The sequence below is a fragment of the Panthera leo genome, chromosome A1, assembly GCF_018350215.1.
Source record: "Panthera leo isolate Ple1 chromosome A1, P.leo_Ple1_pat1.1, whole genome shotgun sequence".
In the NCBI taxonomy this organism is placed as follows: domain Eukaryota; kingdom Metazoa; phylum Chordata; class Mammalia; order Carnivora; family Felidae; genus Panthera; species Panthera leo.
Window position 1 is genome coordinate 121,953,036 of NC_056679.1, and position 21,889 is coordinate 121,974,924.

At 42.4% G+C, this 21,889-nt stretch overlaps 1 protein-coding gene across 12 annotated transcripts in view; it reads right to left on the bottom strand.

The window, feature by feature from the left end:
• Positions 1 to 21,889, bottom strand: part of PPP2R2B (protein phosphatase 2 regulatory subunit Bbeta) — a 314,800-nt gene that overhangs the window by 40,458 nt on the left and 252,453 nt on the right. For all 12 annotated transcript variants that reach the window (XM_042938584.1, XM_042938553.1, XM_042938527.1 and 9 more), the window contains 2 exons: positions 18,241 to 18,418; positions 3,875 to 4,039 (listed from right to left, as the gene is read on the bottom strand). In XM_042938584.1, coding sequence (XP_042794518.1) covers positions 3,875 to 4,039; positions 18,241 to 18,418 — 343 coding nt within the window. The remainder of the gene's footprint in view (positions 1 to 3,874; positions 4,040 to 18,240; positions 18,419 to 21,889) is intronic.

A 21,889-nucleotide genomic window follows, 5' to 3' on the forward strand; every position in this document is an offset into this window, starting at 1 on the left:
GAATGGGGGATGAACCAGGCAGTACAAAAAGCCACGGGATGAACACTGCATCTTTTGGGAACATCAATTTTGCTGGAAATTTGGGAGTGGGGTAGAAATGTAATTATTTAACTCAACTGAAAATAGGCATTTTATGGGAGTAAAATGCAAAATTCATGTGAAATCTTAGGACAGAAAAGACTTCAAAGAAAATCTGCTGTGGTCTCCCCCAGGATCTCTGGCCTCGGCCAGGTGTGTGCTGTTTTTTCTATGCTGGTGGGCAGGGTCACCCAGGGCCCAAGAGAGAGGTTTCATTGCCTCTGGGTGCCCCTTCTTCCACGGCAGCCAGGCTCATGACCTGCCCCCAGAGTGCTGTGTGTCCTCAGTGGAAAAGTTTATGAAACACTGGGAGCCAGACTCTGAGTACGGAGTAGGTGCTCAATGACTGAATGGACGAATGAATGAATACACGGAACCATAAACTTTTGACTTTAATCTTCAAGGACCAACCTGATGGGAACCATCACCCCTATTTCGCCTCTTTCCTTGATATTTGTTCACCCAACTGACACCTCTTACTAAGACTCTAAAAAGGTTGCATGTAACTTCCTAACTTCAGGCTTTTGCCCAATCTGTATGCACTGCCCAAAACACCCTTCTCCTTCTCTTTCCCACCACACCAAATCCTACTTTTGTTCAACATGACTCCTCAGCCTCGGCCTTCCCCTGTGATGTCTATCCCAAATGTCCCACCCTCCTCTGAACATCCTAACCCCTGATTATCTCCAGTGCTCATCTGGGTGTTAACACACTGCCTTGCACACTATTCCTGAAATGTTTCCTGGATACATCTTAAGTCATGAGCCAAATTTTCAATGTAGTGAATGTAGGAGAGGTCTTCCCTTTCCAGTGGACCCCTCAGAGTTCTCAATAGTAAAAGACTCATCACAGATACATGAAAATCATGCTGAAGGACTGATAAGGAATTGTAGTCTAGATATGTAGTTCTCCCATCCAAGTAGTAACCAGGCCCAACCCTGCTTAGCTTCCGAGATCAGACGAGATCGGGGACATTCAGGCTGGTATGGGCGGAGACTAGCCTAGATATGTTCTCAACCAAGGGCAATTTTCTTCCTCCTGGATATTTCACATCATCTGGAGATAGTTTTGGTTGTCACAACTTGCCTTGGCCACTCACATCTAGTGGGGGAAGGGCCAGGGATGCAGCTAAACATCCTATAATACAAAGGACAGCCTCCCTTCCTCTAAGAACTGTGTGCCCCAAATTCAATAGTGTTGCTGTTAAGAAATCCTTGTCTACATTATAGTATCTTCCTAACCTATTTCCTTGCCTGTTTTTTTCTCCCAGTCATAACCCAGCCTCCATCCTTCTGCCTTCTGTCTAAGCAACTTCTGTAACAAGTAATTCTGATCATATTCTCCTGGTTACGTAAATGGCTGTTCACTGACTTTGAGAAAACATTCAAGTTCTTCATCATGGCCATATGCCCAGGCTCCTGTATTCCTCCTCAGCTTCAAATCACTTCTGTCTCCCAGTCATTCCCTATGTACCATCCACATCATTCATCCTGCAGTTCCACCAACATTACGATCTTTCGTGGCTCGGCACCTTTGCACATGCTGGTCCTTCTGCACTGAACACTCCTCCTCTTGTTGGCTTACAGAAGTAAGTACTGCTCAAAGATCAGTGCCAGCACACACACACACGAGCAAATATTTATTCATTGTCTATCATGCGCCAGGCCCTGGTTTAGTGTGGGGAAACAGCTATGAGCAAAACAAAATAGGTCCATAGAGCTAATAGCCTAGACAGGTCCTCTCCAAAAGAACATCCTGCCATGATGGAAATGTCTTAAACAGGTACTAATAATAGGATAGCTATGAGCCACATGTGGCTACTGAGCACTTGAAAGGTAGATACTCCGAAATGAAATCTGCTTTAAGTGTAAAATACACACGAAAAAAAGTAAAACGTCGCATTAACAGTTTTTTTAAGTAGGCTCTATGCCCTACAGGGGGCTCGAACTCATGACCTTGAGATTGAGTTGCATGTTTATCCACTGAGCCAGCCAGCTGCCCCTCACACTAACAATTCTGAATAGTTACCTCACCTCAGTCCCATGACAAACTCATGAGGTAGAAGTTATTGTTTTACCCATTTGCGTCTGGTTTTGACCTGGGTCCGTGTGGCTCCAGAACCCACACAGTTTATACAGCACTGCACTCTACAAACCAGCTTCCCCGTGTGATACTTCTTACACCAAATAAGTGAGCAAAGATTATCAAAACGACCCACACATTCACCCCTATCCTGGCAGAGCCATCACATCACTCATGTCACACAGGGATTGAAAGTGGAAGGAGGGACTATGGGAGAGAAAGGTCTTAACTTCTGGGTCTCCACAGAAAACTGCAGAGGCTAAATAACACCAATCAGAAGGTAGTGGGGAAACAAACAGAGCTCTAGTCCCCCATGAACATCTTGGCAGCTGCATATTATTTAGTCCAACACTAGACATGGATTATCACTGCCTTTAGGCACTTCTACTCTGGGGAGCAGTTCCTTTTCCAGAAAGCTCCAGGCCCATCTCTTCTACCACAGCACTTGCTGTCAGGGCCAGCAGGCTTCACCTGCTCACATGGGTCTTAGAGCCTTTGGCTTCGAAGCACTCAGTCCCTACTAGTTTGGAGCTGTTTTTCTCTCCAACAGTGGCCTGAAAACCAGCATGACCCAAGGGCCTGTGAGTCTGGCTGCCCTTTATGTAACCCATCCCCTTTCTCTGAAGCTATCCTCTGGTGCCCACTATGGCCATTGGGACTTTGAGAGTTCTGGCTCCCAGAGCTACAACCTCTCTAAAAGCACTAACCCCTTCCTGCAGCAGGTGGTATTCTTTTTTATTTTTTTTAATTATTATTTTTTAAGTGTTTATTTTTGAGAGAGAAAGAGACAGAGAGACAGAGCACGAGTTGGGGATGGGCAGAGAGAGAGGGAGACATAGAATTGGAAGCAGGCTCCAGGCTCTGAGATAGGAGCACAGAGCCCAACGTGGGGCTGTAACTCACGAACCACGAGATCATGACCTGAGCCAAAGTCGGACGCTCAACCGACTGAGCCACCCAGGCACGCCAATTCTTTTTTTTTTTTTTAATTGATATATAACCAAAACACATTATATTAGTTTCAAGTACATGACATAATGATTTGATATATGTATATGTTGCAAAATAATCACCAATAAGCCGGGTTAACATTCATCACCACGCACAGTTACAAATTCTTTTTCTGGTGATGATAACTTTTAAGATCTACTCTCTTAGCCACTTTTAAATATGCACTACAGTATTATTAACTTAGTTACCACCCCCAGGTGCCATTCAGGACAGCTTCTCGCGCAGTCCAGCAGGCCATGTTAACTCTACCACGAGATCTGTCCAGAACGCACCAGTGTCTCTCCACCTCCAACCGGCGCCCCTGTCCCGGCCATGCCCATTCCCTGCCAGTGTACTGCAATGATCCCCTACCTGGTCTCCCTTCAGGGAGCTCCTCAGATTCATTTTCCCCACAGCAGCAACAATGATCTTAAAACATACTTCAGATCATGTCACAACGTGATGTGACACAGCTCATGTCTCACTCACCTCTGGATTCCACATTCGCCTTTAGCGAATGTTTGTGGCATTGGACATGAGGTTCCATCTGTACCGAAATACCTCACGTGGAGCTGAGTCCTGAGTCAGGCCAACACGTGAACTTGGCTGCCAGGGTGTGGAAGGCGGGGAAGGGGATCCAAATCCCCTGGGCTCTCCCCTCCTCCTCCTGCATGTCAGGGCCCAGTGACCCACCCCCAGCTATTCCGTGCTGCTTGCTACTCACATTTGGTGTGCCTGTCACACAAGGCCGACGCCCTCATATCACACAGCCGGATTGTCCCTTTGCTGCTGCTGTACACGAAGGTGTTGCAGTGATGGGGGTGGAACTCGGCTGCTGTGATCACCTCTGTGAGCTCCTCCATGTTGGCCGGCTTAATGTCGACGATATCTGGCACGGAGGAGTCAAGGCAGGGACCAGAAGGGGGCAGACCCGCGGGGGTGATTCGTAGCAGCACTGCCTGCATTTCGTGTAACAGGCGAGCGTTTACCACACACAGTAGATCCTCACAGGTACTGTGCGAGCAAATGTGAGGGTATTACTGGGCTTGGCAGATGAGGCCCAGAGATGCCCAGGAATCAGAGGCACCATTAGAACTCAGGTCTCCCTGGCCCCTTACATGCATTTCTTCCTCCATAGCATATAGAACATGTTCCATCAACCCATCAAAGTTATCTGCACATGCAACCATGCTAAAATGTGCCGAGCTGCGTTTTATGAAAGACTTTCATTTCTCATTTGACAACAGTGGTGAAGAAACTAGTCCCATTCCAACTAAATAGTTCAGTTTACTTGAATCTTTCCCCAGACTCCTGGGCTGATAAAAGGTATCTATGATAGACTGTGAATGCTCTTCTACGAAATCCCTGAGATCTTCCTTTTTTCTTTCTTTCTTTTTTTTTTTTTTTTTTTTGAGAGAGAAAATGCAAGTGAGGAAGGGGCAGAGAGAGAGAGAGAGAGAGAGAGAGAGAGAAGGAGGGAGGGAGGGAGGGAGGGAGGAAGTGGGGCTTGTCTTTTACCTGAAGCGGGGCTCGAGCTCATCCGATGTTGGACTTGAACTCAGGAACTGTGGGATCATGACCTGAGCCAAAGTCAGATGCTTACTGAGCCATCCAGGGGCCCCCTGAGATCTGCTTTAACAACACATGGGTGACAATACTAAGAGCTGCTACCATTTAGTGAACACTGACTATAGGTCAACTGCTGTGCAAAGCATACCATGTACTTTATCTCATTTAATCCTTATAACAGCTCTATAACCAGTCCTTTTCTTATCCCCATTTATCAGAGGTGGAGATGGAAGCTGGCTCCAAGTCACATGGCCAGAGTGGAAGCAACAGGATTTTATCTCAGGTACAAGATTTTGCTAACTGTGCAAAATTTGTCTTATTAGAGATATACAGGACCTCATGTTTCTATAAGCTGTGACTTGCTGTAGAGCTTGTGTGGGAGTTTAAGCACCAGAAAAAAAAAAAGCCATCCAGTTGTATGGTGGGACAGTTTTAGCCTCCTAGGGAATATACCTTTATCATCTGTTTTCTTCTTCCTCAATGTTTTCCATTCTGATCAAGAATTATTATAGCTCCATTTTTAAAGACCACATCCTTGTATATTGAAATGAAACATCTGGCCTTTTAATTAAGGAGGTGACTCAGTGGACACAGGACCTTCAGGAGGAGGTCTGGCATGGGTGAGGGGCTAGGTTTGTGTCGATTCCTTGATACCCTTACCCAGAGCTTGGGGGACCCACGTACAGATGGGAGGCACCTGGCTGGGGCTGACGTGCTGTCTGAGGACCCCACAGGCCTCGTGATGCAGATGCTGTTACATAGGAAAGCTGACCAAAACGTTGCCCACTTTTCCTAGACTTCACCACTTCTGAGCCACCTTTGTGATTTGGCCCCATGTGTATATCACCAGGTGGTATATGCTTAACACGCTTTCTTCAGATCAGCTTCTATCGACTCACTTTGTTTCCTTAGCCTCGTCTAAGCTGTAATCCAATATTCATAAAATCATAGATTTAACAAGCTAGTTACATTTTGAATAATGTACATGTAATAAATACATAATTAAAATAAACATGTTTATACCTGTGCCGGGAGCTTATATATCCCATTTTGGGAAACAATGCATCGATTCAACAAGAACTAACTTGATACAGACTATGCTATTAGTCTGGGATGGATGAAAGTTTCTTATGCTTTTCATAGTCCCCTCCTTAAAGTTTACATGAGGTACAAGTGAATGCACCTGTATTTGTAGTCATACCAGCACCAACACAGCCATCTATTATCAAACATCACCTGTGCTCCAGCAGGCACTCTGGTGCAATAATGGCTCTGTATCTGGTCGTGCCTCTTTCCCCTTCAATGATCTCTGCGAAGTCCTGTTGTTTCTTTCTCAAATGAGTCTGCGACTGAACTGACACTACATTGTACTACAATTTCCCCCGCCAAACCCAGATGTAAATACTACTTGGGTCTCCAAAGCATGTGAGTCCCCTGGATTCACAAAACATTACCTTTCAACTCAACTGCTACCAGAGTTATAAATATTATTGCAGGTAGCACCACACGCTGGGGAACAGGAGGCTGAGCCCCCTGGAAGGCCCCAAGCTGCATTTATGTTTTCTCCAGCCCCCCTGACCCTTGCCCTGGGCTTTGTGGCCACGACACGGGATGGGGTGAGCAGAGGTTAGTGTTCAGCTGCTGTCAGATTTCATCACCCTCCAGAAAGAGCCTCCAAAGCCTACCATACCAGTGAGCATGTTTCTCTTTTCCTAAAATAGGGAAAGAAAATCTGGTGTCAGCTTTCTCAACCTCTACCAGGATAGCTCTAAAAACAAGCTTCACTGGAAGGGATCTTTGCTGTGTGGGAGGGGGAGGTGCCACATCTACTGTTATTTTTTTCTCACCTAAAAATAAAGCCCCAAAGTCAGAATGTGTGAAAACGAAGTGCTTAAAGATATCTTTGAAAGCAGGAAGGAACATCCCCCACCACCAAGAACACCAACACGGATGTGCGCACTGAGTCTGCTTAGGGCTGCTTCCTCTGGGTCCATCTTCTCTCCTTCCCTCATTCACTTGCTCCCTCCCTTCTGCCCAAGCCTCCCCATCATCCCTCATCCCCAAGCATCTCTCTTTTGACTAGAATGTCTGACTCTGTGGGTGTTTAAGGATGACTCTAATCCTCTTTTTAACAACCGCGATGACAGGGACAAGGATGATAATAATAACCAGCAGTTAACGTTCACCAAGTGCCGTGTATTGTCTCATTTGACCTTCATCTCAGCCTAACGAGGTCAGTACTATTCAGTAACTGAGGTAAATTAATCAAGGTCATAGGACTAGCAGAGAGAAGAGCTGGGATTTGAACCCACCCTGTCTGACTTCAGAGCCTGGGTTCTTGACCACATGCTATTTTCCTCCCCCGAGAAAAGGCCTTTACAGAGCCAGCCTTTCTCAGTGCGGTAATTCTGGCTGTCGTGAAACTTCCCCTGGCTAATCTGAGAGGGCAAATTGTGTTCTTTTAATTCACTGATCACTTTGGTGGCCACACTTTTCAGAATCAGAATTTGGACATAGCATCTGACTCAGGACTTCTGTGTCCTATGATTTGATAATTATTTTCCTCTTTTCTGAACCATAAACTGGGACAGAAACATATGGGATTTCTTGAGTTGTTAACTGATGGAGGATTTGCTGAGTTCTAAAAACACTTGGGAGGAGACTAGTTACCAAATTCAATGGCTTTATGGGAATGATGGGAACAGGATAGTTCAGATCTGTATCATCTCAGGCCTTTCTTCTCACTCTTTTCTAAAGGGAGATGCACACCTTCAGCATATGTGGTTTTGCCCTTCATGTTGGAAGGGAAAGCGAAAAAAGATAAGCACTGTACTATCTTGGAAAAGAATGATGCATTTTGACAGTCAATTTTCCCTTCTCTATCCTTCAGAGCTCTCTATCCAAATTATTTCCCTGTTGTCCCAAAGAACTAAGAGGTGAAAGCAAAACATAGCACTGGATTCGCAGCTAATATACAAGGCAGACAGCCAACAGATTGCTATTAAATTAACCCTGGGGCTTGACAGATCTGTTCTTCCTGACCCCAACTGCTTATGGCATTCCTTATTAATGCTGAGCCCAGACAAATTACCTCTGCTAACAAAAGGGGTTAATCTGCTTCTCTGCTGGGACTCTGGAGGCAGCTCTGAGGACAGGAGGGGGCATAGCTAGTTTGGCAGCTGAGCTCAGTGCTTGGAAGGCAGGAGGGAAGGTGAGGGCATCACTGTGCCAGGCAGGGCCTAAGGCGTCATTTAAAATAATAATTGAAGACACTGGGAGGTCACCCCTTAAGGGATTGGCTTCAAACAAATACGAAGCCAGAGTCATAAATTACATCAGCAGTGGGGTGAGGGAATGGAGAGGGTAATGGCAGGATGCTAAGGGGTAGCATGGAGGCCATTCAAAAGTCTTTCCTTAATCCCCAATTTGGAAAAAGCTTTCTACCAAAAAAAAAAAAAAAATGTCTACGGCAACATGATAAAAGAAATATATTGACTATAACATACATATACAGAGAAAGGGAAATGATTATATAAATTTTGATCAATCTCATTAAATTGTTTTTGCAATGAAATTCCAAGTCTGTTAAAAACCATGAAACATTGTATCTATACTATGATCATACTATCGTTTGAAACTTACAATGTGAAAATAATGAGCTAAAGGCAAGATATTAAATGTTAGTAATAGTTCGATCTGAGCAGGTCTATGAATTTTCAATTATCAGTTATCATTTCCACATTTTCTTCTAATCAAGTAGTATGTTAGGATAGAAAAAGATATATCTCACATATAGAGAGGTATCTATAAAGATATATCTTATTATACATATATATAAATATATATACACTCTGACCAGAGTCATGTAAAAAAATCAGAGAGAGACAGAGAGAGAAAATATAGAATGGGAGGAGATGTGATTAAGATCTTACAGGGGATTAAATGGAAAGTCAGCAGGTAAGTTACCCTTTAGAAACTCTAGTTTACAAAGGGTAACTTACCTTTACCATCCATCTATCCATCCATCCATCCATCCATCCATCCATCCATTGATGTAATCCACAAATGTTCACAAAGAACCTGCTAATACTTTTCTCACCACAGGGGGGACAACCATGGCTGAAGCAGACCCAAATCCCCCTGATTCGTGGAGCCTATATTCCAGCAGGTCACATGGTCACTAAGCAAGGCAGATAAATATAATATAAATCAGATAGTAACAAATGCAAAGCAGAAAAAGGAGGGGAGAGAGAGAAAAATGATACATGTGTGTGTGTGTGTGGGGGGGGACAAGGTATGTGTATGTCTTACATCGAAAAGGAGAAAGCTTCCTGGATAAATTAATTTTTCTCCTTTTATTATTTACTTGCTTTTCTGAGCCCTTATAGTTAAGTTAGCTAGCATTATGTTACAAGTGTGATGTAAAGCCCCTGTATTTACACCAAAATTAGGTGGTGAGATTATAGGTGATTTTATAATCTCCACAATACATATTTTTAAATAATAAACATTAAAAAAGTAGTTTGCTTGTGTTAGAACCATCTAATTTTTCTCATCTGTGAGAAAATTAAGAGAGCAGAAGCCTCATCACCATGGGTCAAGTTTAAGATAATACTGTGATAAATATTGTGATTATAACAAAACTGGGTCAGGAGGTTGGGAGTCAATAGTGATTCCAAGTCTGTCTTGCTCAGAGAATGTGGGAAAGTCATTTTCTCTCTCTAGGCTTCAATTTTTTTTTTTTTTTTTTTTTGGCCTTTGAATGGGCATCATTCTATTTACTCTGAAAGCCTCTGAGAATTTCGATTACGAAATAATTTCATGGAGAAAGATATTATAGCTTTATAGTCGACTGAATAATCCCATCCCTCACAGAAAGCACCTATTTTTCCACAGATAGCTTTATATGCATTAGTTTTGTGGGCTTTTGAAGGGGATGTCCTCATATGCTTCTGTCTTTATCCATGCTGATTTTGCTGATACCGACAAGATTTTTGTTTGTTTGTTTGTTTGTTTTGTTTCCTTTCTAAGCCCTGCCTAAGCCAATCAAGCATTGGAAAGCCAAAAAAGAGGCCTTTCTGCAGGCCAGGTTGGTGAGTGAAATCTATGTTTGCCTGGGAAAGATACCTATCTTCAAGAGCAGTTGAGGCTTTTCATGTTTCTGCACTTAGAGTCTGCCAATACTGAAGGCGGAGAACAGCCTTATTTTGGCCCTGAGAACTAATCATAATAAAGTACGATTTCCTTTTAGGGGACATGAATTGCTTTGAGTTTTTTTTTTTCTTTCTAAAGTCTGAATGTAATCTCTGGATATTAAGTATTGATTACAAAGCATCAAGATCTTGTTAGCTGAAGGGACATGTTACTTGATGATAAGATACTGGCAACCTCTGAAGAGGACTCTAAGGGATATTCCTCTTTTAAGAGCTTAAAAAAAGCTAATGTGAAAATATTTATGGAGGGTTTGCCAATTGCTAGGCTTAACAGGAGAGGCTGACAAAAAATATATCGCGGTGCCATCTTACTTACTGCTTATAAGTATGTACTGAGCTACAAAAGATACTGGGCTGAGATGGCCTCCATGATTTGGGGAAGGGGGCACTTGAAAATCCCATAACCACAGACCCTTCCCTGTTCATGTGACACAGAGCTTGAATTCCACCATTAGGAAACACCCAATACCCCTTCAAAGGTCAATTCAGATGTTACTTTCTTTATGAAGCAGTCTAGCCTTTCCTTCATCATTCTTCCTGTTCCATGCCTCCATAGAACCTTGAATACACCTAACAGGTAACCCATATTACTAGATTTGAGTAATTTGAGATGGTGTGATAGAGTACATTATATTGGAGTATGAAATGAGACTGAAATGTTAATCCCAAATTCTGTGACCCGTTACCTAATCTTGAAAGCCTTTAAATTTGTTAACTCATTTACAAAAAGAGGAAGAAAATTACAGTAGATGATGTGTATCACATACCTGGTATTTAATACAGGCTCTGAAAATTGTTAGTCTGATCTTCCCTAGTATGGTCACATGACTGTCTCCCTCTGTCCACCTAATCACTTCGCTGGTTTTGAGGAATGTTAACTCGGTTAGGCTGAACTACAATCCTTAGAGTTCCCTTTCTAGGATGTTGCTGGTTGCCGTGGGCTAACACGGGCTCAGGAGGGTTGGAGGACAAAAGGGAAGAAGCAGTTGCTCTGCAGTACACACACACCTTCTGCCACTTATTCCATCAAACACTAATCTATGTGCTACTGTAATCTAGGTGCTGTAAGAAGTTCTGCAGATGTGATTAAAGGTCCCAATGAGTCGACTTTCAGTTAATCGAAGGAAGATGATCCTGGGTGAGCCTGAATTAATCAGTTTGGAAGACATTTAAAGGAAAGCTTTGACTTTCCTAAAGGAAGAGACTCCAAAAGGCTGCTGGGTCCACAGTTGTTCTCCCTCCTCACTGTCCATGTGTGGACAAGCTTCAACTCACGCTCACGTTCTTCCAGCTTCCTTGTGATTTTTCATTCTTGCCTAACTGCCTTACAGACCCTGGACTTGCTTGGCCAGTCACACAATTGCAAGGCTAACTCACTGTAATAAGTCAGTCTCTCTCCCTCTCCCTTCTATCTCCCCCTCCTCTGTAGACAGACAGACAGACAGACACACACACCTCTCCCAACAGTTTTGCTTCTCTGATTGAACTCTGCATGATACATCTACCCTTTCAGATTACAAAAATCATAATATCAGGGATGGAGTTTTATGCATCTTGGCATTTCTCATGCACATGGTAGATGCTCAATAAATTTAAGTTATTAAATTTCAATAAATTACTTTCATTTGTTGTGACTTAGCAGCCTTCTCAAGGCCTAGTTTTTTAAAATGCAGAAAATCCACAGTAGGTCAGTAATAGGTCAAGATGCCAGGCCTAGATACTGTAAATCACCTCAGCTTGTGGTTTTCTTAGGAGAGAATGGGATTCAAGCAACAAGGTTAGAAGAACAAGGGGCTGGGGAAATGTTTCAAATATAATAGCTACTATTTATTAGGCCTTCTTTCTGTGCCAGGCACTTGGCTAAGAAATTTACATGATTATTTCCTTTAATACCCACAACAACCTTATAAGATAGATGGTATTTATTATCTCCATTAACTGATGAGACAATGAAGGGGCAGAGAGGTGTTAAGCAGCTTATTAAAGTCACAAAGATTTTATGAGACAAAATTGGATTCCAATCCAGTGAATCTGACTCTGGAGTCTAACTACTAAGCTAACTACTACTAACTACTAAGCACTCCTGATTATGAAGCTATACCTACTGCTCTGAGGAAGCTCAAAAAGCCCAAGAAGTATGCAGTTTCATTCTTGCCCTCTTCCCTGACAACATGAGATCCAAAGGGCTTTCCCTGTGCATAGATAAATACCTTGTCTCAAGAAGTCTTAGGTATGGCAGGCACAGAGGGTCAAGCAAAACACTAGGCCTTGGAAAACTTGGAAAACCTACCAAGGCTGCATTTATTAATGGGGAGGAGGAGGCTGCCCTGGGACACACGGACCAATGTTCTGGATGTGTCAATGGAATACTCTCCTTTTACACTAAATGCCAGCCTCAGATTGATATGTACATTTGTGGATGAAAGCCACAGCAGCAACAAGGGAGACAAACTTGTATTAGGCCCCACAGCTTCCTTCAAAGCCTGCCTGGCAGAATCCCACCAGATTAAAAGGAGGGCCGCTGTCCATGGTACTATGAAGAGACAGAAGCCAAGAATTGAGGTTATATGGTCCCCTCATCAGGGAATAAGTTCCAAAGGGCCTCAGCTCAGTTGACAAATGAAGCTGTTGTACAGGGGAGCTAAGACCAAGGCCAATGATGAAGTACCTCTAGAGTTCAGATGTCCTCTATCAGAGAAATCCTCTGTTTCATGACCAGAGACCAGACTTGAATAAGATGTGGCTAACCTTTCTAGCCTTGTTTGCATCATGCTCCACCACATTCTCTGGCCGTCAGTCACAATGGACTTTTTAGAGTTTCTCCAACATTGCCACACTCCCTCCTGTCACACGCCCTCTGTACATGCTAGACCAATCTCTCCACACCTTTTTTCCTCTTTCAGATCTTAACTCAGTAATCAGTTCCTCTGCAAAGTCTCCTTTTATTCCCTGAAATCTGTATCAGAGTTCAAAAAAGAAGCATACACAGGACTGTATTTCCTTTCCTCAAAGGACTTATTTCTGTTTGTAATGATATGCTCATTAGTGTGATTATTTGATGAATGTCATTCTGAAAGCAGAAAATTTCTTTTCACTTTTGTATCCCCATGGCTTAGTGCAGTGCCTGGAACAGAATAGGTACTCAGTATACAGTTGTCAAGAGCTGTACCTTTACTTTTACTTGATAGGAGCCTATTTAATAGCTCTTATATTGGACAGGGTAAGAGCCAAGGTCAACCCATTCTTAGTCCTGGGAAGAGAGTTCAAAGGATCCTAAGTATACCACAGAAAACAGTTTGAAAAGTTATGGCTGCTTCTTGCCCTAGAATATCACTAATCTAGAAATGAGTTATTATTGTCCTGAAATAGTTAACCCATTAAGGCCAAAGTTGGACCACTTATACACCTGTTACATAAGGTAACCACCTGTAACCACCTGTTACATAAGACAAAGACAGACTAGCTATGGAAGGAAGGGAGAGGACTCAAGACCAGGTGTCAAGGGGCTAGGAATGCCTTAATCTGATTTGGTATTAAACGCAAAACCCTGGACCTCAGAGATCCTTCAAATATGTGGTAACTAGGGTATAAAGAGCAACATCTTGAGAAGAGCATCCAACTGCAGAACCAAAGGAGACATCAAGAACTAAGAAGAGGACCCAGAAATAAATTTAGCAGACTAGCATCCACCATACTAACATTCAATTTTTCTAGTTTCCTAATCTTTTTAATGATAATCATGCTTGTTTAAGCCTGTTTATAATTTATTTAGCAGGGTACTGGCCTAAGCATATGTTTTTATGTGTGTATATGTATACACACACAAGCATATGTGTATCTCTCTTTCTATACACACACACACACACACACACACATACACACACACACACGAATATACTTCATATACAGTTGACCCTTGAACAATGTGGGGACTAGGGTCATTGACTCCCATGCAATAAAAAACCCACATGTAACTTTTGACTCCCTTAAAACCTAATGATTAATACCTTACTGTTGACCTTACCAATAACATAAGTTGATTAATACATATTTTGTATGCCATATATATTATACACTGTATTCTTACAATAAAGTAAACTAGAGAAAAGAAAACATTATTGAGAAAATCATAAGAGAAAATACATTTATAGTACTGTATTGCATTTATAAAAAAAAAATCTGCATGTAAGTGGACCTGTGCAGTCCAAACCCATGATCCAAGAGTCAACTGTATATACAAAATTTATCCACATATACGTATTAAAATATAAATGTTTTATATATGTGGATAATTTTATCCATATATATGTGTATATGTATATATGGATAAAAAAAAAATATATATATATATAAAACACCTTAAAAAATTCTCACAATCCTCTTTTATAAAGCTTCTCTCTCAAGATCATGAAACAGAGGCTTGGATAAGTTAAGAACCACATTAAAGCTTACACAGCCAGTAAGCAGTAGAGCTGAGTGTGAACTTTAGGCTTTAGGACTTTCAGAAGTTCAAGGACTTTTGAGACTCCAAAGCCTGTGTTCTCAACCATAATGCCAATGACCAATGTCACACAAAATGCCAGGCACTGGAAGTTGTGACTTTATTTTTTAAACAAGACTGCAAGACCACTTGTCTTACTATCTACTTTTCTTCACATATAACTTACTTTGTAATTTAAGTGTTTTCAGTATGTATGAAGTCATCAGACTGATATGATAGCTGTATTTTCTAGTATTCATGACTGTAAATACCTAACCATAAAAATGAAAAAAGTCCACGTAGTGTTCCTACCACCCCAGTGGTACTCATACCACGCTTTGGGAACCCCACATTATTCTATCCTGAGCCATGTTTGACAGCCTTCTTAGTGGATAAATGGCATTATAGAAATGGTAGTAAACAATGTATGATTCAAAATACCTGCCTGGTGGTTGGTGTTTTTTCTGAGGGTGTTTTGAAAGATGGCCGCTTCCTACCCCAGAGGTGGCTTCACTTCAGTGACGAGAGGCAAAAGGGGCCCAGTTTGTACAGTCAGCTTAGTGCTTAAGGCGGTTTGGTTGAAAAGAACTATATAGATATCAGTGATCATCATCCTCATGATGACAATAATTATTTTACATATGGCTGTTTTAAGGGTGAATGGCACAGTCTCATTTGTATGCCAGCATCTGGCAGGCTGTCACACATCTGCAGAATATAACCTAAATTGTGCTATTAATATTTCCCCTTTGCATTCTCCCCCAGGCATCTGTCTCCCAAATTGCCTAAAGAAACCCCCCCCTCCCTCTTGAAGGCCTAGGGGCAAATCCAGAAAACATGTCATCTAGACTGGGGACAGCCGGCACTCAGAGTGACAGCAGCTAAGTCTGAGCAGATTTCTGGCTCTTGGAAAAGATGTAAAAGGAGAAAGGGAACCACCACCCACATTCATTCTATTAGCAGCCACACTTCTATGCACAATCTGTAGGCAGGTTGTCGGAGGCTCAGACATTATGTAGAATCTACTCTGTGAACGACAAGAGATGCCAGTCATGGTCGTGAGGGTCAGGTCTTAGTGCCTCCATCACTGCCACTACTTGCTTAAAGCTGCCTTCCTTAAAAAACCTTGGCAAGCCAAGAAACAGACTCTTAACTACAGAGAACAAACTGAAGGTTACCAGAGGGGAGGGCGGTGGGCGAGGGGTAAAATGGGTGATGGGGATTAAGGAGTGTACTTGTTGTGAGGAGCACCAGGTGATGTATGGAAGTGATGAATCACTCTATTATATACCTGAAACTCATGTTACACTGTATGTTAACTAACTGGCATTTAAATAAAAACTTAAAAAAAAAAAAGCCTTGGGCAAGTATCTAGCACTCCTCTGTGGTGGAGACTAGACTAGCTAACTGTGTACCAAACCAGGTTAATCTTTTTTTTTTTTTTTTACATGCATAGCTATATTACGTTTCCCAGCCTGCTTTGCAGTTAGAGGTAGCCATGTAACTGACTTCTAACCAATGGAATTCATGCTATTTGAGGGCCTGGCTCAAAAGAGTCTCCCATGTGTGGTTCTCTACGATCTTCTCCTTTTGCTGTCCTGATTGCAAGTAAGCCTGGTGACACTGGGGAGCTGCAGGGTGGAAGGACCTAATTCTCTGATTAACTGATTGGAGAAGGATGCTTGCTGGTGGTGATCATCATAATGACTCCATTATAACAGAAGTCATCTTTTATGTGTTTGAGCCACTATGAGGTCTATTTATATCACAACCTTCAGAGCTTTACTTTAACCAACATACTCTTAAAGTGAGATTTCCTGGTTACATTTCACCATCGACTATCTACTGGATAGTTGCACTTCAGTGACTTTATCGCACTTCAAACTTGACCTATCCAACCAAAATGGTATTTTCTGTGTCTGAGAATGTTCTAGGTACTGGCTACAGGAATGGATCATACAAAGTCCCTTCTCTCATAGAATTTATACTCAAATATGGGGAAACCCCAATACACAAGTAAAAAAGCAATTTCAAATAGTGATAAGTGCTGTGAAGATAACAAGGAGAGAGGGCTACTGGGGACTACTGGCAAGTTACTGGAAAAGGACCTCTGAGGAGATGACATTAGATGGAAGTCTGAATGATGGCTTGTAGTTAGCCAAGTAAACTCCAGGGACAGAGTATTCCAGAAAGAGGGAACAGCAAATACAAAGAAGAGATATAAGAACAAGGTTACCCAGGAACAGAAAAGAGGTTAGTTGGCTGAATCAGAGTGATTTCGGGGAGAGTGACATGATAGGATATCAAAGAGGGAGCCAGGGCCCATTTCACTTAGAATCTTACAGTTCAAGGTAAAGAACTTGGATTTTATTCCAAATTCATTGGGAAGCTACTAGACTGTTTTAAGCAGGGGGAGAATGATATCTAAATTAAATACTGAAAGGTCCACTCTGTTATGAGAACATGAAGTATGCAGGAGATCAAGAAAAAATGGAGACTGAACAGGAGATTGCTGCAGTCACACAGAGGAAGGAATAATGGCCTACAGCACCATAGGGTAGGAGGAGCAGAATGGAAAGAAATGAGTTGATGAGAGATATATTTCAGAGGAAGCATTGGCAGCCCTCATAGACAGATTGGGCTGGGGGCATGGAGGCTGGTGAGGGAGAGAAAATAATCCATACTGACTCCTAGGTCAGCTGCTCAGCTTCCTGGGTTGAGAAACCATGAACGGAATGGAAATTCAAGTGAACAGTCAGGTTTGTGGTGGCACAGACCACAGGGCAGGTAGTGAATAAATGACCGATCCATATTATTAAAGAGCGGGTCATCATAATGGAGTAAGAATGTTGGCTCAGACATTCATTCAACATCTTCTTGATATCTGTGGATTTTAGCTAACAGAAGAGATAGTAATACTTACATTAGGGTTTCTTTGATATAAGAAAGAAACCTTACATTAGGGTTTCGGTGTATGCAGACTAGAAGGAAGTGTGTTGGGGACTTGAGGACTGCTAGTAAAGTTTGGTGTCTCTTGATCCGGATGCTGGTTACACAGGTGTGTGTTGGGTGAAAATTCATCAAGCTGTAATATTATGTTATGTGTACTTCTCAAAATGAGATTCTATGTGGGGCATTTGGGTGGCTCAGTTAGTTGAGCGTCTAACTCTTGATTTCGGCTCAGGTCATGACCTCACAGTTCATGGATTCTAGCCCTGCATTGAGCTCTTCACTGACAGTGTTGATCCTGCTTGGGACACTCTCTCTCCTTCCCCCTGCTCCTTCCCTGCTTGCGCATGTTTTCTCTCTCAAAACAAATAAATAATACTTTAAACAATGAGATTCTATGCATAAAGTTCCTATTGTAGTGCTTGGAATGCAATAAGTGGCAGCCAGTATTATTTCCACTATTATGGTATGATGAAAACCATCTCATGTGTACCTGTGGTCCATGCTGTCCATACAGGCCATTTATAGATCCTTTAACAAGAGAAAGGAATCTTAACTGAATTCTAGGGTCTTATAGTTGATACAGTCACAACTGATTTTAATTCACGACACACAAATGCCTCTGCATAAAGGAAGTGATTCAGACTTCCTATCCAGAGCTAGTCCTGGACCACTATTTTAGTAATTCAATACTTCTCTAACTTTGTTACGATGAAAGATGGGCACCAATGTAATTTAAAAGAGCATAGTTCTTTCTCCACAAGTGCTAGGAGTCTGTGGTTATGACTGCTCCTCTCTCTTCTATTTCCCCCCAAGCCTGCTCATACCTGAATACATATGATTCAAGCCAACTGGTTATTGACCCCAAGGAAAGGATACTAAAACTTTGATTGGTTATTTCAAAGTTCCAAAGGTTAATCCTCAGGTCATCAGCTGACATGTAGGTTTCATAGTCGCTGTTGACTGATATGGAGTTGATGTGATACGTGTGTGCATTGGCGAATACTCTTCGCGGGGTGGCCTCCACCATCAGGTCCATGGGTCTCAGAACAGGCACCTGGGATGCAAGAGAAACAAATCACTTCAGAACCAAAGTTCTTCACTAGGGAAAACGTCCGCATGTTTATGTCCTTCATCATCACAACACAAAATCATAATCACATTTAAAAAGCTTGAAGTTAGATAAGCAGACTGATAAATCACATATTCCTGTTTCCTCAGTTCCTTTTAGTTTTTTTTTTTTATTTTATTTTTCCCTCTGCTACTTTTAGTTTTACTTTTTTCTCAAAAGATGTCATCATCACTTAGCCTTCATGGGCAATTTCATACTTTATAGATTCTAAGCATTTTCCCTGGACCTTCTAGGTGGCCTCATCTTAGAGAAAGTGCGCTTAGAAGCTACTGACCAGGCATTAGATTCCAGACCTGTTGTTCCAAGCTGCTTGTTTGTTTTAAACATGAAATGTATTTTGAAAAGGAAGTTGTGGGAAAATTTTAGGAATATGTAGTTCAACTTTGACCTACATATATATACTTCATGGCTTTGGAGGTCTAGACCCCATCCTGGCTTTTTCCCCCAATCTTTAAGGGCATTTTGTGAAAATATATAATCACCCAAGATTCTAACAGTTAATTCTAAAATTCAGCCATGATCATACATGGCACTCATTGACAACTTGTTTTACCTGGGAAAATCTTGGTTTATATTTACTACCCGGTGTACCAACCAGGTACTATCCTCATTTGGACAATAAACTATATGGTCAGCTTACTGATATCTAAAGGGTCCTCAGTGATTATTTGTTGAAAGAGTGAATAAGAATATGTAAGAAAATGTTTTGTTCTCCACAGGTCAAAGAATCAGGCAGTTAAATCATTTCCCACACATGAAGGTCTTCCAGGCAAATACGAACAAGAAGACCCAGACTCTTCTGATTCTCTTTTTTTAATGTTTATTTATTTTTGAGAGAGAGAGCGAACAAGCAAGCATGAGCAGGGGAAGGGCAGAGAAAGAGGGAGACACAGAATCTGAAACAGGCTCCAGGCTCCGAGCTGTCAGCACAGAGCATGTCGCGGAGCCCAAACCCACAAACGATGAGATCATGACGTGAGTCCAAGTTGGATGCCTAACCGACTGAGCCACCCAGGCGCACCCCCTGACTCTCTCTGTGAATTCAAGGGCACTTCTGACAACTCCTGGGTGAACTGGTTCCTGAGAAGGTGAGGGAGAACAGCAATGCCTGGCCGGGGACAGACTAAAAACAAAACAAAACAGGGGCGCCTGGGTGGCGCAGTCGGTTAAGCGTCGGACTTCAGCCAGGTCACGATCTCGCGGCCCGTGAGTTCGAGCCCCGCGTCAGGCTCTGGGCTGATGGCTCGGAGCCTGGAGCCTGTTTCCGATTCTGTGTCTCCCTCTCTCTCTGCCCCTCCCCCGTTCATGCTCTGTCTCTCTCTGTCCCAAAAATAAATAAAAAACGTTGAAAAAAAAAATTAAAAAAAAAAAAAAAACAAAAAAAACCAAAACAAACACAAAACACAGATGTTGTCCTTTAAGAGAAAGAAGAAAAAAAAAAGGACCAAAATTTCCTTTATGAGGAAGTCACCTCTTGCAGCTGAGCTAACTTGTTGACTAATTTGCTACCAGGTAGTTGATTAAGGCTTCAACTTCTGAATTTGTTTCAACCCAAGGGGTGAGGGGAAGAGGGCAGAAACAAAGGTTACATTTTGTGAAGTGTACTCACTTCAATGGTATAACCTTTGACAAAACATAGTTCTCCCAGTTCAGTCTTGAAGGGAGTTCAGATCACTTCTGAAGGAGATTTTAAATTAAATAATTTAAATAAGTAAGCAATTCAGAGAACTCAGAGTCCTATACAGCTCTGGTGCTAGACACCCTGGAAGACAGAGTTGGCTTGAGATGTGGATGTAGGATGTGGTGGGAATCCTGTGAACACCAGAACAGGGAGGGGAAGGCAAGCCTTCATGTGCCCCCTATGCCAATTATGGATGATGGTTTTAGAGCATAAACTCAGGAATGGAGAGAACTCGAAGACCTTGGTTCTCATCACAGACTGACCACATAGTGAAAGGCTGTGTGACCATGGGTTATTAACTTGGCCCTCCTGAGCTCTGGGCCATACTATTTGAAAAACCAGTAACACCCATTGTGCCCTAGTTATCAGGAAAGGTCATTGGGATCTGTGGAGATAACATGCCCTCTGGTTCACCTGCCTTCTTGTTCTTTGAGCAACATCTACTGGGCTCCATACAATGTCCTAGAGAATCCAACCAGTGAACCAAACCAGACATTTCCTGCCTTCATAGAGCAGGGCTAGACGGAGGAGGGATATAGGAAGTCATGTCACAACAAAATGTAAGTGCCCCCACATAGATGATATCATGCCAAAGGGAATTTAACATGGTCAGGGAGGCCTGGAGAGCTGTTGCTGAAGAAGTATTGGATGGATGACTGTGAAGGATGAGAACAGGTTTACTAGGCCAGGAGGGGAGGAAAGAATGTTCCAGTCAGGGACAAGAGCATGTGCAAAGGTCCTAGGGTGGGGGTAAAGCAAAATGAAGGGTCAATAGATCAATGTGGTTAAGACAGAGAGAGTGATGGGAACCATGGTAAGAGATGAAGTGATAGGGTAGGTCACAGGCAAGCCCCCACCCCCCAAATTTTTGCCATTATCCTTAGAGAAATGGGCAGAACTAAAAAGATTTCCAATGATTGTGGTATGATAAAGTTTGATTAGATGATTCTTGATGTACAGGGGAGAACAAGTTAGAGGGCAAATGAGGTAAATTTTGGAAAGGAAGGTGATATACCATCCAACACCAGTTAAGGGTGCATCTGAATTAAGACTTTGTAATGGATAAAAAAAAGTGACTCTGTTCTTGGGAACTCTACCTGAAAGTATTTATTGGGCATTTACTCCTCTGTGTCAATCATTCTGCGGATGTTATTTATGGTAATTCTTTCAACAGCTCTGTGAAATAGGTTGTGGTGTGAGTATTAATACGAAGAGAAAGCTCAGGCTCAGAGAGGCTAAGTCAGTGGCCCAGGGTTGCCCAGCTATGAGCTACGGGGCATTGTCAGAATTTAATACCAGAGCCTACCTGACTGCAAACCTAGTGCTCCTTCCAATGTATCACACCACATGCAAATATCATACGTGGCAGGAAGTAATAAATGCTCTGTAAGTGACACGAATAAGCTGCCAGGGGAATTTATGGAATCAACACTATTACTGATAATAATAACGGTAGCAGTAGTCAGAGTTTTGTAGTTGAGCTGCCTCTACAAACCTCAGTTAGGTGATGTAGGTGTACCTGGTATTTGAATAGGAGTGACTATTCCGTGTACTTCCAAAAACACATGCCATGCTTTTGTAGTCTGTCATAAAGGAACGCCCCACCTGGAGCTTTTGAGTGCTACCTGCGCTTCCTCTGCCTCCCCACCAGCCCCCTCCCAGAGGTAGCAGAGCTCAAAGCGGGCTCCCCAGGGCCCCAGAAGAAATGGAATCTG